This window comes from Gekko japonicus, unplaced genomic scaffold, assembly GCF_001447785.1.
Source record: "Gekko japonicus isolate JY-2015 unplaced genomic scaffold, Gekko_japonicus_V1.1 scaffold48, whole genome shotgun sequence".
In the NCBI taxonomy this organism is placed as follows: Eukaryota; Metazoa; Chordata; class Lepidosauria; order Squamata; family Gekkonidae; genus Gekko; species Gekko japonicus.
Window position 1 is genome coordinate 450,700 of NW_015174273.1, and position 21,044 is coordinate 471,743.

Consider the following 21,044-nt stretch of genomic DNA (forward strand, 5'->3'; position numbering starts at 1 on the left):
TCTATATTTTCATTCCTTTGTCTAAACTTTGTCTAGAAAAAGCTTCTTTGCTGAAAGGGGAACTGTCATTCGTATGTTTAAGACTTTCTGTATATTCTTAATCCTAATATCATTCAGTCTTTGTCCCTGGTGCTTATAGGTAGGGCAACAGTAAAACATTGTAAGCATAAAAAACTTAAAGTAGGGATGCATATGACAATTTGTAGTTACGCAGATACTGTCAATACTTGCATTAGGCTGGACTTTTAAAAAAGCTTACTATCTACAGCTGATAACCCTGAATATCTTTGTAGAGCAGTGCCATACTAAGCAAAGTTGCCCACCTTTCTAAAACCAATGACTTCAGTGGGCTTAGAAAGGTGTACCTTTGCTTAGGATGGAACTGGTAATTATTATACAGCGGGTTATTGTTACTTGGTTTGTATATTATCACTGCTAAGACATTTCAGCCTATTATGCAATTTCAGCTCTTGCTCTTATAGTCAGTAAGGCTTCAAGCATGGCCTTCTGGCTGAACGTGAACAAAGAAGAAAGTTATAACGTGCAACGGAAAGGATGTAGGAACAAACCATCTTCATATTCTTCCTTCATGCTCCTTTAAAAGCTCAGATTAAAAAACTGTAGTGGAAGGAAGTAGTGGAAGAAAGTCGTATGGGTAACTCAGATGCATAAATGTCTTAATTTTTTTAAAAGAGCGAATTGGGAATTTGTATAACCCACTTTATTAACATTGTGCCTGATATGGTGTTAAGAACATAAGAACATAAGAGACGCCAATGTTGGATCAGGCCAAAGGCCCATCCAGTCCAACACTCTGTGTCACACAGTGGCCAGAAATACCAGTGCCATCAGGAGGTCCAGCAGTGGGGCCAGGACATTAGAAGCCCTCCCACTGTTGACCCCTCCCCAAGCACCAAGAAGACAGAGCATCACTTGCCCCAGAGCCCCTAGCTATACCTTGTGGCTAATAGCCACTGATGGACCTCTGCTCCATATTGTTTGAGATTGTGAGGATTGTGTTGTTTGAGATTGTGAGGATGGACAAAAAAATTAAATCTTCTTCTTGCATTCATTAATGTACTCAGAAATCTGGTAATGTCCCAAAAGAGATACTATCTGATGCAAAGTAGGACAATTCTTGCTCCTCCCTAAACAACTCACTAAAGGGCTTGTTATGTTTTTGTTTTTAAAGTCATGTTGACATCTTAGGTCTAGAGAGGCCTCGGTCAAGATGCATGGCATTGCAGTTTTCCTGTCATAGTGATACTCGCATCTCTTATTAAGCTAGCATGCAAGTAATTGTGGTATAGGATGTTCAGGATTGTGCTGAACTGAAGTAGATCATGTGTCCTAAATGCAATAGATGTGAGATTAATCTTTATACATAGTAACGGAATATTGGCATAATTACTGGTGAATGTTATCATAATTCAGTGCACAGTGCTTGACCTTACAATGTCACCATCATCTGTGACTGCCCATTTAAAGCACATCATGGAGACTGATGCTCAGTTGATGCATTCACCGTACATCCAGTGCTGAAATAATGTAGTGGAGGAGCTATTTGACTCTTTCTATCACTGTGTAAGTTGTTGGAAATATGTGTATTGCAAGGTCTAAATCCAGTCATTATAGGGTTAATGTGTTTACCTTGAGTGCTGGCACAAAGCCAATGGGACGAAAGCCCAGGAACCTGAAGCCTATTTACTAACAATATTTACACAGGGCTCTTTTTGTAGAAAAAGCCCAGCAGGAACTCATTAGCATAAGAGGCCACACCCAACAACAGGAACTCATTAGCATATTGGGCCACACCCCTGACAGCACAGCTCATTAGCACATTAGACCGCACCCCCATGTTATCGGAAGTGTGGTTATCCAGCCACACCCACCTTTTGCTTCTTATTCTGCTTACCTTGCTTGTTGTCAAAACCCAGGGCTTTTTTGTAGCAGGAACTCCTTTGCATGTTAGGCCACACACCCTTATGTAGCCAATCCTAATTAGTTTCTGCTGTTGGGTGTGGCCTATTATGCTAATGCGTTCCTGCTGGGCATGGCCAACTTGGGAGCCAGCCGGAACTCCGTTCCTGTGCGTTCCTGCCCCAAAATAGCCCTGTTTACTAACAATCATTGGTTAGTAAGGAGGAACTAAGGACACCCTTATGTCAAGTCAAAGATTTGATGAGTGCTCCCCCCTCCCTTCTCGTGGCTTAGTCCCGCCTCCCTGAGGGCCCTGCTCGAAGGAGAGGGCTGCGGCTGGCAGCCCTGGGGGCGTGGCGAGTACGTGTCAGCTTTCTTTTAAACACTCTAAACACTTTAAATGGCTAACTTTTAAACACTCGCCTATAAGGCTTGTCTATAAAATTTCCTAAAGATTTTACCTCTGTGGGGGTGGTTTGGGGGAAGGGGCTCTCTCGTTCTGCCGGTCTCCTTATCAGCTCCGGGCAGAACAGGCCCTCTCCCACAGGGGGCCAATGCTGCACAGTAGGAATTTTTAAAAGGACACTTTTTTCCTTTGCCGCAAACCAGCTGCTTTTGCTCTGTGGGGCTTGCAGAGGTGCGGGGTGGAGGTCCCCTGGCTCTGTCTCAGTTGGGCTGGTGCTCCACATGGGTCCTGGAGAGGAGGGGAGTCTGCACTAAAACTGCACTAATGTCTGGCTCTCTGTGAGGAGGGGGACATCTCTCTGGGGTGGGGGGCTCCCAGGAGCTGTCCAAGAGACCCTGGAGGGGCAGTCTGCACTAAGCAGGGCACAAATCTAAGACAATGACCTCATACAGTGTTAGCACAAGCATTGTACAGTTTTCACACATTCACAGCAAAAAAGCCCGCCGGTTCAAAGCATTCCCCAGTCACAAAACACAATCACAAAAGCCCCTTTGCGCCCCCAAAAGATTCAAAACACCCAGGGACTCCATTTTCCCAGCCCCCAACCCCTAGCCAGGCGCTACACCCTCGGGGGAAAGCCGACATGTGCTTGCCACGCCCCAGGGCTGCCAGCCGCAGCCCTCTCCTTCAAGCAGGGCCCTCAGGGAGGTGGGACAAAGCCACGAGAAGGGAAGGGGGAGCACTCATCAAATCTTTGACTTGACATAAGGGTGTCCTTAGTTCCTCTTTTAGTGCAACCAGGTGATTTCCTTCTAGGGGTCAAGAAGAAAGCAGAACTCCATTAGCAATGGGTGTGTCTGTTGTTGCAAGCATGTAGTCTTAAGCATTTGTTGTTTTGTAGACTTCCCATGTACCCTTCCTTTTACACAGATTGATAATGCCTCCTCTCCAGTGAACAAAGATCCATTGCAAGCTCTGAATATTTAACTATTTTCACCAAATTTTCCAACATATTCAACCTCCTGCATGAGCTATTATGAGTCCCAGTGTGGTGTATTGGTTAGTGTCAGACTAGAATCTAGGAGACCCAAGTTCAAATTTATTTATTTATAATTTAGATTTATAAATTGCTCAGTCCCTGAGTCCTCATGGCTCTGAGTGTTGGGCAACAATAAAACATATCATCTGAACAATTCCAACAATTTAAAAACCGATTGAAGCAATTTCATAAATAATAGTATTCAGATGGTGTTACTATATCTAATTCATATTGTGTCTTCCTCTCGTAGGGGGAGGGGGGAGTGCCAGCCAAGATGGTGCTTTGCCGTGGTAGCTTGCGGGGTGACTTTGGATCAGTCATACACTCTCAACTTAACCTGCCTAACAGGGTTGTTGTGAGGATAAAATGGCGGACAGGCGGACAATTGGAATCACTTTGGGTCCCCCATTGTGGAGAAAGCTGGGCTATAAATGGGATGAATAAATAAATGTGTTTTGCAAGAAGACTTTTGCAAAAAGAGGAGAGAGAGAGTGACACTGAACAATGGCCTTCATGTAATACCTGCTGTTCACATGCAGGCCCTGGGTCATACAAGGAGGCTGTTCGTGTGGCAGAAGGGGAAGGGGAGAGCATGTAATACTTCACCGCCATACAAAATCATGTTACTGAAGGTATGAACCAGGGATCTCATTCCTAATCTGAAACATACTGTTTTCAAAGCTAGGAATGGGGCCGATGCGAAGAAACATGGGCTTTGAGAGCAAGGATTGTGTTAACTCTAATCAAGTCAAACACCCCCACCCCAAATATATCAGATTGCATGTGATGATAGAGATTTGTAAAAAGTACGCCTGGGGTGAAGAAAGTAACCAGGCCTCGCTAATAATACTAGATCTCCAGGGCTGCCAATGGCATTCATGAATTCGATTCAAGACAGACAAAAGGAATCCCTCTCCTGTCAACAAGTAATTACATTGTGGAAATTACTGCCAGTGGATATAGCAATGATGGCCGCTAGCACAGAGAGCTTTAAAATGGAATTAGATTAATCAAGGGTAGGTCCATCAGTGGACTATTAGCCATGATAACTAAATGGAGTCTCTGCATCCACTGACAGTAAGCCTGAATGCCAGTTCCAGCAGGCAACATGGGTGGAAGGTCTTGGACTCTGTGTCCTGTTCATTGATCTTTAAGGGCAGCTGGTTGGCCACTATATGTGACAGGATGCTGGCGTACATGGACCACTGGTCCATTCCAGCAGGATTCTTCCATGAAGGGTGAAACTGGTTTTCATCCCAGTCTGTGGTTGTGTGTTGTACCTATTTCACACTGCTGGGTTTGTTTCTTTGTTTTTGCTGTCAAGTCACAGCCAACCTATAGCAACCCTCTAGGGTATTCAAAGTCAGAGGCGTTCAGAGGTGATTTACCTTTGCCTGCCTCTGCGTAGCAACCCTGGACTTCCTTGGAAGTTTCCCATTCACGTACTGTCCAGGGTTGACTCTGCTTAGCTTCTGAGATCTGACAAGATCGGGCTAGCCTTGGCTATCCCAGGTATGGCATTTCACACTGTGCAGCTTGAGAAACTGGAGGCAGAAAGAGATTTATTCCGTCCAGTTCAGTAGTTTCTATCATATTAGTATTGTTTTGAAAAACACTGCTAATGGTTATGTTTATTCTTGGCCTCTAATAGATGAGAATATGTAGTCCATCTTGCCATAACTATACCTTTTGAAAACAAGTAGGCACTGTACCAACAGGGACATTCTTTTAGTCTATTAGAATTATGTGTTGCCCTTTTAAATGGACATGATCATTTTGGCTCATCCTTCATCTAAAAATAGCTGTAACTGAGTCAGCTTATTTTATCCAGCAGAATTGTTTCAGAGTACAAAATAGTCATTCTTAAAATAGTTTTTTTTTCTCTTTGCTTATGCAAAATGCTTTGGAAGATTTCAGTGCATTGGATGGAAACATTGGCCTTTGTAAGACAGGATGAGTAATTGAGCATGTCTGTCTTAGATGGGGACCTCTTCTGGTTGAATATTAAATAGCCTACATCACCAGTTCTTAACCTTTTTGGAAATGTAAGCCTTTACACTACTCATCAAAGCCATAATTATCACTTTCCATTTATAAACAGAAAAATACAGAGAACAATTAAGAAAGAATAACAGCATTACATTTTATTTTCACAATTTGTTCAGTCTGTTGGCTAATAAAAATATAGCATTTCCTTTGCTAAATGACGTTGAATAATTCGTAGAGTCAAACACACACACACAAAAAGAGTGATGAGAGTATGATGTCTAAGATTGCTTCTTCTTGCGCAAGACTTTGTGGCTGCTAGAGCACACTGATGATTATGAATAAGACCCAGTTTGTTCCCTGCCTCGATTTTAATGTGACATTGTCCAGAAGCCAGACTTGCAGCACTACGTTCCAGAAAACGGGATGAAGAATGCCAGATGGGATGAGCCCTGCCACACAGAACTGGAAATTCACCACAAATTTTTGTCCAAAGTGTGTGTGTGTGTGTGTGTGTGTGTGAAATGCCATCAAGTCACTTCCAACTTATGGGGACCCTATGAAAACATTCTGCTGTACATCTTTGATCAGTTCTTGCAGACTGAGGGCCGTGGCTTCCTTTACAGAGTCAATCCATTTTATGTAGGGATTATTATACACTATGCTGGGGATTATTAGGAAGGGAACTGAAAACAAATCGGCCAGTATCATAATGTCCCTGTATTAATCGATGGTGCAACCACATTTGAAATACTGTGTGCAATTCCGGTCACCACACCTCAGAAAGGATATTATAGCATTGGAAAAAAGTGCAGAAGAGGGCAACTGGAATGATAAAAGGCTTGGAACACTTTCCCTATGAAGAAAGGTTAAAGCGATTGGGGCACTTTAGCTTGGAGAAACGACGACTGAGGGGTGACATGATAGAGGTTTACAAGATTATGCATGGGATAGAGCAGGTAGAGAAAGAAATACTTTTCGCCCTTTCTCACAATACAAGAACTCCTGGGCAGTCAGTGAAATTGCTGAGCAGTTGGGTTAGAATGGATAAAAAGAAGTACTTCTTCACCCAAAGAGTGATTCACATATGGAATTCTCTGCCCCAGGAGGTGGTAGCAGCTACAAGCATGGATAGCTTCAAGAGGGAATTGGATAAACATATGGAGTAGAGGTCCATCAGTGGCTATTAGCCACAAGGTATAGATAGGAACTCTCAGTCTGGGGCAAGAGATGCTCTGTATTCTTGGTGCTGGGGGGAGCAACAGTGGGAGGGCTTCTAGTGTCCTGGCCCCACTGGTGGACCTCCTGATGGCACCTGGGTTTTTTGGTCACTGTGTGACAGAGTGTTGTACTGGATGGGCCATTGGCCTGATCTGGCATTGGTTTCTCTTGTGTTTATATGACTTTCTCTTTTGCTGCTGCCTTCAACTTTTCCTAGCATTATTATCTTTTCTAGTGACTCTTGTCTTCTCATAATGTGACCACCCAGTCAGAATTCTGAAAGTCTGCTTTTAGCTTATTACTTTATTGCAAACCAAGAAACTTTACCTTCTCTACTGTATCCACATCTTTGACTGCTTTTTCCATTGGGGGGGAAATGGATTTTTTTGCATTCATCTAATCTCATCTCATCATGGTGTTCTACACAGGGAAAGCATTCACTGATGGACTGTGTCATGGAAAGTAATTTCTAAATGATATCATCTGTCTCCTAAAGTAGCATTGTTTAATTCTGAGAACATGATAATGCTATGTTGCTAAAGCTGGAGCTTATGAAGGAAGCTGGCAACCTTGTTTTGAGCAATGAAACTACTTGCCATCTTTCCTTGTAGTGAGTGGTTCAGATGAATGTTTTCAGTACCAAAACATATCCAATGCATGCTGGCTTTTAAATGAACATGTGGTCAGTCATTTTCACATGACATTTTTACATGAAATTCTTGCACTTTAGAAGTATTCATCCTTTCCCAGAACATAGTGATTTCTTCGCTCTGTTCCAAACATGATTTAAGACTTTCCCCCAAGATAACCAACAATTGTTTGTCTTGAACAGGCGTACACTGAATTTGGCTCCAGCCTCTTTACACAATACTTTTGAAAATTCTGGAGTTTGTAGCACTGCTTTGGATATGATTAATCATTTTAGCAACCTCAGAACAGAAAATCAACAAGACCAGGAGGGAAGCATCTTCATGGCCAAAGCATATTGATGAAGCATTTCAGTGGGTGAATGTGGCTTCCCAAACACTTGGAACCCAGAATGAGTGCCTGTCATCAGAACCCATCAGTGCATATGCCAACTTCTTTTACCCTGTGGGTGATGAAATTCTTCAACATCCGGAGCCTCTGCAGATAATTCTGGTCAGCAATGCAGAGACTGGATAGGCCTCTTTCTCAAAGTCACCCTTCAGGTACCAAGCAGCGTGGTATAGTGATTAAGAGCGGCAGACTCTAATCTGGAGAACCAGGGTTGATTCCCCACAACTCCACATGAAGCTTGCTGGGTGATCTTGGGCCAGTTACAGTTCTCTCAGAACTCTCTCAGCCCCACCTACCTCACAAAATGCCTGTTGTGGGGAGAGGAAGGGAAAGGCAATTGTAAGCTGCTTGGAGACTCCTTAAGGGTAGAGAAAAGCGGAGTATAACAACAGCAGCAGCAGCAGCAACTTCTTCTTCTTCTTCGAATTTGTGCCCAAGAAGCAATGTCTATTGATTCATCCAAATGAAATGCAAAGTAAGAGCTTTCATTTCACCAGTTACATGATCGTATCAAAGATTCAGCTTTTCATGTTATCATTGGAAAATGAGACCAGGTTAATCTTCCTTGCTTCTTACTCTCTATGCCCCAGCCTTGCTGATTCTGCTTGACAGTTTGACAAGTCTTCTGCAGTTATATGAAACCTCTTACATTGAGCCATATGGAGAGCAATGTGATAATGAAACTTCAAGAACAACTTCATTTGTCTGAACAATGTGTCTAGTTGAACCACACAGGAAAATTTCATTTTAAAGCATGCAGTATCTTTCCCTGTGAGCTCTATGTGACATTGTTCAAAGTGGTACTTTAATTTGCTGTTTTTCATGCTCTCCACATTAAAGAATTTGTTGCTGAGGGTTTTTATGGTCTTGTCAACAATGCTTGTGAAAGCATTTGTTGACCATTTCTTTCCCAAAGTCACAATTATTATGTCTAGATGCCAGTAGTTCTGACAATATCCTCTTCCTCTCCAATTCCTAACCCCCTTATTCAGTTTAAGGCTGCAAGCTGCCCCCCCCCAACCCAAGGTTAAAGGTAGGGTATGCCTGGGCCTGTCCAGAGCTCACAAAAGGAAAAGAGGCAGCAAAGCAGTGAAAAAGTAATGAATATGAATGCTTAGCATCTCTGCTTGCCTCCTTGGCACACTTTAACAAAGAAGGAATCTGTACTCTGAGTCCTAAAATCTTCCATTTACCTCCTAGAATTTGGACAGAGAGTTGAACAGTTGCCATATAGTGAGTGGCTGGTATGAGATACATGGTTGATCCATAGGTCTATCCACAGTGGAAAGGGAAAAACTAAATGAAAGAATTGGTATTGATGATGGCAGTGGTAATAGTACATAAAATGTAATGAATAGTTTATGAATAAGTAATTTAATAAAACCGTGAATCTCTTGTTATCTCCCAAGGCCTAATTAGTTGTTCGGGGCTAGTTAGTCACAGGTTAAGATAAGAACCTAGGGCCCACAAAAGTATCAATCAGTCTGTTGTTTATTAAGAACATAAGGAGAGCCATACTGGATCAGACCAAAGGCCCATCTAGTCGAGCATTCTGTTTACACTGTGACTGACCAGTTGCCCCTGTGGAGCCCACCAGCAGGATGACTGCAACAGCATCCTGCCATCAATGATCCCTGCTATAAAGTGGCATACTGCCTCTGGTACTGGAGGGAGTAGATATCCATCGCGACTAGCAGCCTTGGATAGCCCTGTACTCCATGAATTTGTCTGCTGTCCTTTTAAAGCCTTCCAAGTTGGCAGCTAGCACCACTTCTTGTGGTAGCAGATTCCACAATTTAACTATGTGCTGTGTGAAAAACCTTGCCGGGGGGGGGGGGGCGGGTTGCCCATATTGAAAATATCCACATTGCAGATCTCTTGGGCATCCTTCCTTACGGCGGATGCCCTTTCTGTTTGTTCTCATTTGCTCCTGTGTTGCTTCAGAATAATGGATATTTATTCAACGTGAGGCCCAAGTCCAGCAGCACCCCAGGCTATGGACCTGCTCCTTTAGGGGGAAGTGCAGCCTCTGCCAGAACAGGTGACATCTCTATTCCTGGGTCAGTTCTTCCAGTCACCAGTAGCACTTCTGTCTTTTGGGGGCTTAAGCTTCAATTTATTGGCCCTCATCCATCCCAAAACTGCTTCCGGGCAGCTTAGGAACTTTAAAAGCAGCTGTTCCTCTAATCTGGAATTTATCTTCAAACACAGTATAGTTACCAGCAATTTGTAATGACAAAGACAGTATGTGTTCACTGGACTCCAGTTCTGATCATTATTCCCCAGAACTTCAGTGGGTTCAACAGATGAAAGAGAAATTCCCCTACTTAAAGATATCCTGAATGGTAGGATTAAATCACCTTTGGGCCAGAAGATACTGAATGTGTTTATTCAAGGGGTTTATAATGTACTTCTCAACTGAAACGAGTTCTTGAGGAAGGAAATACATATAAAATGAATGAGAGAGGAAAAAACAGTACAAACTAAATCAGTAGCATTATGTCATGCCTGCCCCATTAGCTTGACAGCAAGGAGAATAATATAAACCCAACCCAAGGAGAATAATATAAACCCAACTATATAATGTAAACCCAATATAAACCCATGCTGAAAAACAAAAGACGTAATGGCTTGCCTTAAACAAGCCAAGTTTGAAATCTGGCAAAACTTCTTGTTCAGTCACACTGCCGAGTCTGACTCTTCGGGACCCCATGGACCACATCATGCCAGGCCCTCCTGTCCTCCGTCATCCTCCGGAATTTGCTCAACTTCATGTTCGTTGCATCAGTAACACTGTCTAACCATCTCATTACTTGAGGAGTAATGAATTCCTTAAAGTGGGGTTGCAAGTTGCTTGCAGAGGACAAGCTAGCCTTCAAAGGGCACAGCATCTACAGCTGGGGTTCTTGGAGTGGATCTTGGGCCCAGGCTGCTTAGGCCTTTAAAGGGTAAGAACCAGCATCTTGAAATTAGTCTAGAAATCATTGCTAACCAGTGAAGCATCCTTTAGTACAGGTGTCACAGTCTTCTTCTGCCCAGCCACTAGTATGGCTGCTACGCTCTGGACCAGCTGATGTTTCCAAACTTCCTCACATGTACAGCATTACAGTGGTCACTTATTGCGAGGTTATGGGGCATGTGAAATGGTGGCAGGATCTTTCTGTCCCAGTAAGGAGTGCAGCTGGAATATTTCTGAAGTTTCTAGAACACAGTTTTGGCTGCATCCTCCTCCTGAGAATCCAGGATAAAACCCAGTCCAGGAGCTCTCCAGGGCTCCAAACCTGTTCTTTCAAAGTAAGCGACCCTTCCAGGATAGGGAAGTCTACCACTTCCATCACCATCGTAGTGAGAATTTCCATGCATCAAACACATACCTATTTCACGTTCAGTGTTCTGGCTGAGACCTTGCTTCAGAAGAATCTGGGTCATGTACTATAACACATACTTAGCTCCGATGGTACTACAGTCTCACTGCTGTTTTGTATTAACTGAGAATACAACCCAGAACATACTCCGTATTTGCTTTCTATTGGTACTTGGCAGGAGAAAATACTCATTTGAGGAATCTCAGCCAGCCTCCCCCCGATTCTGAAAAACTACTGTTTCAAAGCACTGTATCACTGTTTGATTACTTAGCGGATGTCCCACAACAGTGATTTTAGCATGACATTGTATTCGCTCAAGATTATTGTAATTCTTAGAGAGCATACATCTACCCAGGGCTTTTTTTTTTTAGAAAAAGCCTAGCAAGAACTCATTAGCATAATAGGACACACCCACAAATAGTAACTCATTAGCATATTAGGCCTCACCCCCTGATGGCACAGCTCATTATAATATTAGGCCACACCCCATGCATTCCCTTGACTTTCCTGGGCACCCCGCGGCTGCAGGGAGCCCGGGCAAGCTCCCCCTTGAAGGGAAGGGAAGGCAGTTTAAACTGCCTAACCTTGGCTTGCCTGGGCATCCCGCGGCTGAACAGGACGGGGAAGGCACAGGGAGGCATTTAAATGCCTCCCCGATCCTTCCAGGCCCCCCCCGGCCCGCCCACCTCAGAGTTGCGGGGGGTTGCTCTCCAGGCCTTCCCTCTGTAGCCACACATGCAGAGATTTTGGCTGTAGTGGGCGTGGCCAACTCTGAAGCCAGCTGGAACTCCGTTCCTGTATGTTCCTGCCCAAAAATAGCCCTGCATCTACCGTTCTCGGCATCAGGTCCCTGTTGTGATCTGAAGTTTGGTTGTGACTCCTAAAGCTCCAGTGGCCCTCAGCCACTAAACTCTGTTACAGATTTTTAAAGGAGGAGGAGGAAGGAAAGGGGAAGTGAGCCCTTAAAAGGAATGCCCTACAATACTTCTAGTGCAGAACGTATTTGCTGCAAACGGAGCTCAGTTGCTGCTGGCTCTTCTTTCCTTTTGTCTGGTGCTTTTGCTCTCTTCTTCTGTAAAGGGAAGGCAAGCAAATGGCTGTGGTGGTGGAGGGGATGTAATAGACCTTTGTCCTGGGGTGGAGGGACAGAAAACTGGCCTGGAGAGGAAGCTGCAGGTCTTGCAGCCTGCAAGCCATCTTTCAATGGTAGTGGAATAATTCAGAACACAAATAATAGATGGTGAGTAGTTTTGTATTCAGGCTTCTTGTGCTAATTATATACACAGGATTATTATCCAGATTTACTGAATCACTGAAGTGGGGGTTCTCGTTTGAAATCTGTTCACCTTCCCAAAAAAGGTTCCATGCTTAAGTAGAAAAGAGAATATTTTTTTCTTTCCATTCTAGTTATCTTCCAGTCTAGGGGTAGCAGTTGGCCTGCCTTACAACGTTAGCTTAAACAAAGCTATGTCTCCAAGGTTGGGGACAGAGGGTGGTGCTAGACACCTACCGTCAAGAGCTTGAGTATGTTCCTGGATGTCTCCCTATCAGTGGAGGCCCAGATCACAAACTTTGGCAGACTGGTGTTTTTCCAACTCTGTCAGGTCAGACAACTGGCCCCCTTCTTGTCTCACCCCAACCTAACCGCAGTATTGCTAGCAACAGTCACCTCTAGGCTAGACTACTGTAACTCGCTGTATGTAGGGCTACCCTTGAGGCTGACCCAGAAGTTGCAACTGGTCCAGAACACGGTGGCACAGGTTCTTACTGGAACCCCAGTAACAGCACATATCCACTGGCTCCAGGTTGAATACTGGATCAGGTTCAAGGTTCTGGTACTGACCTTTAAGGCCCTAACCAGTCTGGGACCAATGTAGCTTCAGGACTGCTCAGCTGAGAACAATCTTCTGGAGATCCCAGGCCCAAAAGATATCCAGCTGTCCTCAACCAGAGCCAGGGCTTTCTCAGCCCTGGCCCTGACCTGGTGGAACTCTCTGCCAAATGATATCTGTGCCCTGTGGGACCTAGTTCAGTTCTGCAGGGCTTGTAAGGCAGAGATGTTCCATTGGGCCTATGGTTGAGGAAAGCAACAGTTTTTAATCAGCCTGGCCTCTTCTCCACTCACTTCCCCCTTTGGGGTAAGGACAAATTGATTTTAGACACTATCTAGACTGTTACTGTACTCGAAACTGTATTTATATCTGTTTTTACTGTTTTAATTAATTGTATTTTGTACTTGAAATTGTATTTTAACCTGTATCCCTGAATGCTGTACACCACCCAGAGTCCCATATATGGGGGAGGGCGGTCTACCTACCAATGCTTATGTTGCAATATATGTCTTTTAGGTGCTGTATGGTTCTTGTTTTCATTGGTACAAACTTATCATGGTTACCCCACTGGACGGGGTACGGTGGGGCATCATGGGGCCACACCCCCTAACTCAACACTCCCGCCCCACATGTCCTGCTGCCAGAAACAAGGTTTTTAAATAAATGTTACTTTTGCGCACCACATCTCTGAGCAATCTCTGAGTCGGAGAGGCGGAAGAGGAGGTCTTCTTCCTGCTTCTGCAGCCAACTTCAGATCCAGAAGCAGGAAGAAAACCCAGTGAGCCTGCACTTCTCCAACAGTCAGGTGGGGGTAGGTCTTCTCTCTCCCCCACCCCCTCTCTCCCCCTCCCCCCGAATTTCCCAACACCCCACCACCCAAAATTTTCTGGCCACTGGAACCCATTAATTTAGGCCTAGTTTGTTCACATTCAGCTGAATCAAAAAGTGGGTTTTTATTACACAGAACAATCAATGTGTGTGATGCTTTACAAAGTACAAAGTGACAGATCCCTGCCCCAGGGAGCTTACAGTCTAAAATTTGAGACAAGGAATATAAAAGAGAGAGAAAAGAGAAGATGGAGGTGGAGCAAAACTGGGAAAGAATGTGTATTCTTTCCAGTGACATGTACATGGACATATTCCCTATAGGGAATAATGGGACATTATTTTTCATGTGCTGTTGTTTATCTCCCTGCCACAAAAAGCTTCAGCAGTCCATTTCCATACATTGTTATTTATAACTTAGGGGTAACATTAAAGTTGCTTAAGATGACAGGAAAAAATATATTTGCTAAAAGTCATTTATAATTTAGGGGTAACATTAAAGTTGCTTAAAATGAGTCTTGGCTCCTTAATCTTTGGGCTGGCTCCAGAGAAAATCTGTGAAGGTCTGTCTTAGAGTCATAAAAACAAACCCTGTTTTATCAAAATTTATTCTTTGGAGAGTCAGGTTTTCAGTGCTTACTTCATAATAGTGAAACTTTTCTCGTGAGTGTTGCTGAATATTAAATCTGAGTAAGAAAAAATAAGCAGGCAGAGGCATTTATGTGCTGAACCTTGAAATCCCATGGCATTGCTTCAGCATTTCCTAGTCTTTGCACTTCAGAGTTGCAAAGCAGAAAGCACTTCACAGAAGGCTAAAGGAAACAACAACATGAAGAGTGTATTTCTTGCATTTGAGGTGAGACCTCAAAGTCTGCACCGTATTTCAAGGCTTTCTTGGTGCATATGTTTGGCAACAGAAGTTAGTTGGTTATGATCTTGCATTGCTAAAGCATATACTTCCTAACTGTTCGAGGTTGCACGGGGGAAAGTCTTGATTCAGTGGGAAGTCTTGGTCCATCTGTTGAAGGGCAACGACTGCAAAAGTCAACGAAGAGTGGAGCCGAAACATGAAGTGCTGAATCCCATCAATCAGGTCTGTGTGGTGGGGTGTGTGTGTTTGATTTCACCAGTTACTTCCTCCTGTGGCATCTCTCCAACTCCCCCCCCCCATGTCCGTTGAGGCTGCTCATAGTGGGGTGAGGTGAGGAAGAAGAAGAAGATTGGATTTTTATACCCCGCCCTTCACTTGGAGTCTTACAATCGCCTTCCCTTCCTCTCCCCACAACAGACACCTGTGAGGTAGTTGGGGCTGAGAGAGCTCTTTGAGAACTGCTCTTGAGAGAACAGCTCAGAGAACTGTGGCTTGCCCAAGGTCACCCAGCAGCTGCATGTGGGGGAGTGGGGAATCAAACCCAGTTCTCCCAGATTAGAGTCCGCGCTCCTAACCACTACACCAAACTGGACTCCTTGCTGCATGGATGAAACTCCTACTTCATGTAGTAAATTTCCGTGGGATCCAACCCAAAGGCTTTGCTCAGTGAGGTGGGTTTCAAGTAGAATTGGCTTAAAGGATCCCCCCCAAAAAAAGGCATTCATCCAATCTTAACAGGAGTTCAGATAAACAGGAATGAGCTAGACATTCTAATAAAATAATGTTCTCCAGAATTTTTGTGCGCCATCAATTTGACATTAGATACTTGGCCAGCTAATCTCTTTTCTCATGTACTGTTTTCTTTTCTGTCCACTGCTGTACTTTCCATTTTGTTTGTTTAAGGGGATTTTGGTTGAGGGTTTTGGATGTACTTACAAATGGCACTACCAAGAATGCTCTTGAGACGAGGCCTTTTTGTTGTTCTTATTTTCAGGTCCTCAAAACCTAGCAAAGGCCAATTTTCAGGAATGGAGTGGCTAGGCAGGTGACTGGTATGCATTCACAATGTCTAAATGCGCTTAGGGAGATGATTAAAGAACCAAGGAAATCGGGAATCTTGAGTAGGAGAGAGGGTAAGAAATGCAAGGATTATAGAACGACCAGTTTGAATTAATAAGAATGTTAGAATGCTCTCCCTTAATATGCACTGGGTCACATATCTATAATTATTTTATTTTTGTTAGGGGATTCTTCTTCCAATAGATACTGATAGTAATTTTTAAGATGTAATGCCTGGCACTGTGGGAAAAGATGCAAAAGTGCACATATGCCTACCTGGCATAAGATCAGGGCTGAAATCATTGGGAGTATAATAGGAGAAAGAAATAAGGAAGCTTTGGACAAGTAGTTGTGCCCCAGCAGTACAAATAATGGTTTTTTGGCCCAAATATGGGAATATTGCCGCTTATTTGCATAACAAAACAAGTGTACAATTCCAGATCATTTTTTTGGTAGTTTGTCTCTATGAATATTACGGAAATTGCTCAATATCTCTGTCTCATTTCTTATGACACTGAAAGTCATAGAAGTGAGACGTGCAACCCCCCCCAAAAAAACCCTGTCTTTACGGGATGATGCAGTGTCCTATTTGTGTACCGAACCAGTGGCAGGTCCGATGTCAGTCACTTCAGAGACCTTTAGACCTCCATCCTCATTTACTGCTAAAATGTACCAGCTCCGCTTCTGCATTATGAAGATCATCTGTCAACACTCTGAGATAGTCTCCTTTGTTATTAGGCCTGTGATGCTCTACACACTGTCAGGGCTTTTTTTTTTTTTTTTTTGCCAATTATAGTTAAGGTACAATAGTGTATTCACTGGATCAAAGTCTCTCACTGGCAGTGGAGGAATGATTTGTAAGTCTTTATTCATCTGAATTGTACAATAGAATACCTGAGGAATGCAAATAATCTCTTTAAGGACTCAACAGAAAAACCCCTTAAAAATGAGTGTAGTGCTATTATTATTCAGAATTGATGTCTTTTTTTTACCCAAAGTAATTATTTCTTATCTTGCTGCACCACAGCCTCCTTAGTTTTTTGTGTTTTTTAAAATTATGGTAACCCTTCTTTGGGGGGAGAGGACATACAAACCTTCATTAAATTTTAAATTATATTTTAAAACCTGTTTAGCTTTTATTTTATCGCGTTGCCTGTGCTCTGCGTTATGGAAATGGTCACTTGGTACGATTGTCCCTAGGACCAAAAATAGTCTGTAAAAAAAAAAAAAAGTAAATTGTATGCTCTTGCAGCCTCAGTTTGTGTTCATGCTATACAGGAAGAGGGGATTTAATCTGTCATCACCTCCCACCCTTGGATTTGTGAACTGAAATTGAGTTTCTACACCGCTATTACCAGCTTTAAAGGGAAAAAGATGTGTCCTTAAAAACACATTTTTCCCCCTTTAGTTTTTCCTGTATCCACCCCCCTTTAGAATATGGATTGTTTAGGGACCCGGGTTTCCATTTGTGAAATCCAATGAGGTTGAAGAATTATATCCCACCCACTTCCCTTCCAATCCAAATCATGGAGTCATGCTCAGTTTACCTTTTACAGATGGACAATTTGGCCAAGGATCCTGGAGGGGGGGGGGCTGCCAATCTTCTGCGCATGGAACAGGGGTCACTGTGTGTGTGGGGGGGGGAGTTATTTGTGAATTTCCTGCATTGTACAGGGGGTTGGACTAGGTGACCCTGGAGGTCCTTGGGTGTGTGGGGGGGGGAGGTATTTGTGAATTTCCTGCACTGTGCAGGAGGTTGGACTAGATGACCCTAGAAGTCCCTTCCAACTCTATGATTCTATGATTCTATTTCTGTTTTGGTCCTGAAGCTAAAACTTAGCACATTAAACCTATGCTTTTTAAAATCAGAATAAAGCCATGAACACTGGTGTACATTCTTAGGGAGGTGTTCAGAAGAATGGTAACTCACAAGGCAGTCCTGCTGCCTCACAGATTGCACCCTCACAGAAGCTAGTATAGACTTTCTCTTACACTGTCTTTGTGCATTTGGAATGCAAAGCACCATGGTCAGCTCCTGCTACCTAAGATGAGGCTTCTGCTTCTTTCTGAGGATTATCCAGCAAAATGACCCTTCCTGCTCCTCCAATGGAATAACATGTGGGTTTCGATTGTGGCAAAGAATAAGCTGCAAGATGGTTTTATAGAAAGCACAGAAGGCCTTGTCTTGTACAGACAAGCCTGGCAGCATGGCACAGAGGCAACATAGCAGGAAAAGGAAAGGGCAATTCTGATTTCTTTTGGTGACGGGTGGGGAGCATCTCCTAGGCAAGCAAGACCAAAATAATTTCCTGTTTGGACTTTTTAATTTCCAAATGATTTTATGTACCAGCACTTCAGAACTTTGTACATATACAACAAAAGCTTGTTAGACTCGTGTGATAGCAGCGGCCTCCCAGTTGTATTCATCTGGTGCTAGACTGTGGGTGCCTTTCTAAAATATCTTGGAGGTAAGAAAGGAATATAATACAGAGTACACTGAAAAACCATGGATTGGGTATTTGCATAAGTAATGAAAGAACAGTCCTTCTATAACCCACGTGTGTAAACTGTTGAGGGAACTTTTGTGTTCTTTGTCCAATTTAAACCCTACTCAGCGGGCCGTACACTTAATCTTATAATAGCTCTGATCCCCTGCTATTTCCTTTGACAAATGAGAGTTGATGAACTTGTGGTTTCATTTATTTTGACATTTACATTGATTATTTAAAGGGTTGCATGCCACCGTTTCAAATCATTTTACCAAAATAGCTTAAACCCGTAGCCTAAGCCCAGGAAATTAATAGGTCTAAAAATCCAAATACAACATAGTTCAAAACCTGTGTGTGATGTGTTGCTGTAGTCCTTGAAATGTCAGTAGCACCTGTATGGTTATGAGAAATCCAGAAAAATCTACCCTGCTTCCGTTCAGCTATCAACATTAAAGGTGAATTGATTTTAGCATAGTTATGAACAAATCATTTTGGCTTTTTTACCCCAGTGTCAGCCACAGAACTTGGGTCCCCTGTGTAATTTCTCTGTGGACTCTCCCAGTAAACTGTGTAAACTTAGTTGACTGGACACTGAATTGCCACACAGCAGTTGGGGGTGCAGACAATGCGGTACAGGTTGTTGAACAGCATCGTAACTGATGGGATGCCTGACACCTCATTGGGGGTTACTGTGAGTCAGAGAGAGGTAGGGTTGGGTGGGTCAGCACCACGTAGACTGTTCAGCAATGTCAGCACGGACCAACCAAACGAATGCCAGTTGCGCCAACCTGAATTTGTAGAGTACTTCTCCAGCTGTTGCTGTGTCATGACACGTATGGGTAAATGTAGTGGATTTACATGTGGCAGACCACTGCATGGCGAGGAGATCCAGAATCTTCAGAGAGTCTGATGAGTGACCTCTATTCATTCTCTTCTGATGCATCCTAGGCTGAAGGCCTGCTCTGCCAATTCTGAGCCACTTATCCCCAGCTCTAGAAGTGCAGCTCTGGAGATAATGCTGGGGATTGCTTGCGGTTAGGTAGCAAGGCAAAGCCAGGCAAACCTTGAGGTGTTTGGATCTCTCTGGTTGATGGGGAACTGCATAGATGTATGACCAGCAATTAGCTCCACAGAATGAGGACTGCCAGTGTTCCCCAGTCTCCAGAGACGGATAGTTGCAAACCTTTGATTTGGTTTTGCCTTGCTATGTAACCACTACCCTGCCTGCAACAAAGCTTTAATGCAGGTACGAGAGGTGGAACAGGAGGCGGTATGCCCATTAATGTGCTTATAGAGCCCTGCCATGAACGTGGCATAGAAGCATAGCGTTTGTCAGTTATTAAGCAGGAATAGAGGTAGAGTCTGCTTGGAGTGATGTGGTATGGGTGGGTTGCTGTACCATCATAAGTGCACCCCAGTACTAGACGTGTGCCACCACCCAGCTGCCTTTCTGTCTTTCACATTAATGGTAGGAGAGGTGTTTTTTTTTGAGTCGACAACCTATTACCTATTTTTGTTAGGTTGGTATATTGAGCAGTGTTCCCTCTAAGCTCCGTGTGCATGCGCTCATGAACGCAGGAAGCCCCGCTCAGCAGCAGTCTGGAGCTGGTCAGGGTCTTGCACTGCCCATTGCCCATTTTAAGTTTACGGCAGTTACATTCTGCACAGGATGTGAACTGCTCAGCTCAGTGTGTGTGTGGGGGGAATTAGAGGGATTTTCTGTAGATCACCACTAATTAGATCATTGACTAAGTTAAGATACCTCCCCTTCCTTCCACATCAGTAAGATGTGGATGCGCGCCACCAGTGCAGTGTGACTCAGGGAAGGAAGGGGAGGTATTCAAACCTGTGGAGGAACTCTGTTTCTTTTAAAAGCTGGTTGTGCATTTACATCATCAAAAGTTGAAGTGTGACATAATCATTAAAAGGTAATAATTTGATCCACTTTGTGGAACCAACCTGTCACTGGTGCCCTAAGAAATTCTTGGCACACACTTATTTTACCCTATATGCAGCGATGCACAGATGCTGATTTATCTTTATTGAATCTGGCATGCGAGATTATAGCTGTAAGAAATGGGTTTAGTTTAAAATGATTTTAAGTTATCTTTGATATCATACTGCAAATGTGATGACATACACTATTACTTGTGCCGTTCAAAATAATAGCTATAGGAATGAGATCATTGTCTGACTTGTGGATGCTGTTACTCATTATAGAATATGTTCATTTGCGGTACAAACAATAGTAGCATATTTGGGTGGGCCATACAGGTACAGGGATATTAAATTATTACAGTTAATAGGATTTTCCTTGGAAAGGTGGGTGGAACTGAAAGGCACGTGATCCAAATTCATTAGCTCTCTCTGTAGATTATAGCTGCTCTTACCTTCTTCACAGTTGGTAATGGCAGTTACTGTGCAAGCATTTGGGAACAGTGATAAAAGGGTAGGCCAAGGAAATGTTTAAGATATATATATTATTTTAACCCAAAATATTTAGGAGAACCTTGCTTCTTAGAGGAACACAAAGCCTGAAGAACCTTGAAGTTTATTTATAATAAATAACCAGCTTTGAACTGGAGCTTCTTTTAAACGATAGCCAAATTTTAAACGTATTTAAAAACCTGTTCATGTTTCATGTCGATTATAATATGCAAGAGTAAAAGCAGATAACAGTAAAATATTAATGGAGTACACCTGAAGCAATTGCTGCCTGTTAATGCCTTGACCTTGGAAAGCAATACACAAAAAGATGGCATCATAAAACCGTGCAATTCTTATGAATATGTATGTGCTACTTGATAATAATGAATGTGGTACAGTCATGCATGCACTACAAGATAATGTTGTGCCCTTTTTTGTCTACAGGTTGATAAAAATTAAAGAGTGGGTGGACAAGCATGACCCAGGTGCCTTGGTCATTCCTTTTAGTGGGGCCTTGGAACTCAAGTTGCAAGAAATGAGTGCTGAGGAGAAACAGAAGTATCTGG

General features: G+C 43.3%; 1 protein-coding gene across 1 annotated transcript in view; it reads left to right on the top strand.

Moving 5' to 3' along the window:
• OLA1 (Obg-like ATPase 1) overlaps positions 1–21,044 on the top strand; it is a 128,996-nt gene that overhangs the window by 99,483 nt on the left and 8,469 nt on the right. The window contains exon 8 of the mRNA XM_015423729.1: positions 20,923–21,044. This exon is cut by the window's right edge and continues 1 nt beyond it. Within this exon, the coding sequence (XP_015279215.1) occupies positions 20,923–21,044 (122 nt within the window). The remainder of the gene's footprint in view (positions 1–20,922) is intronic.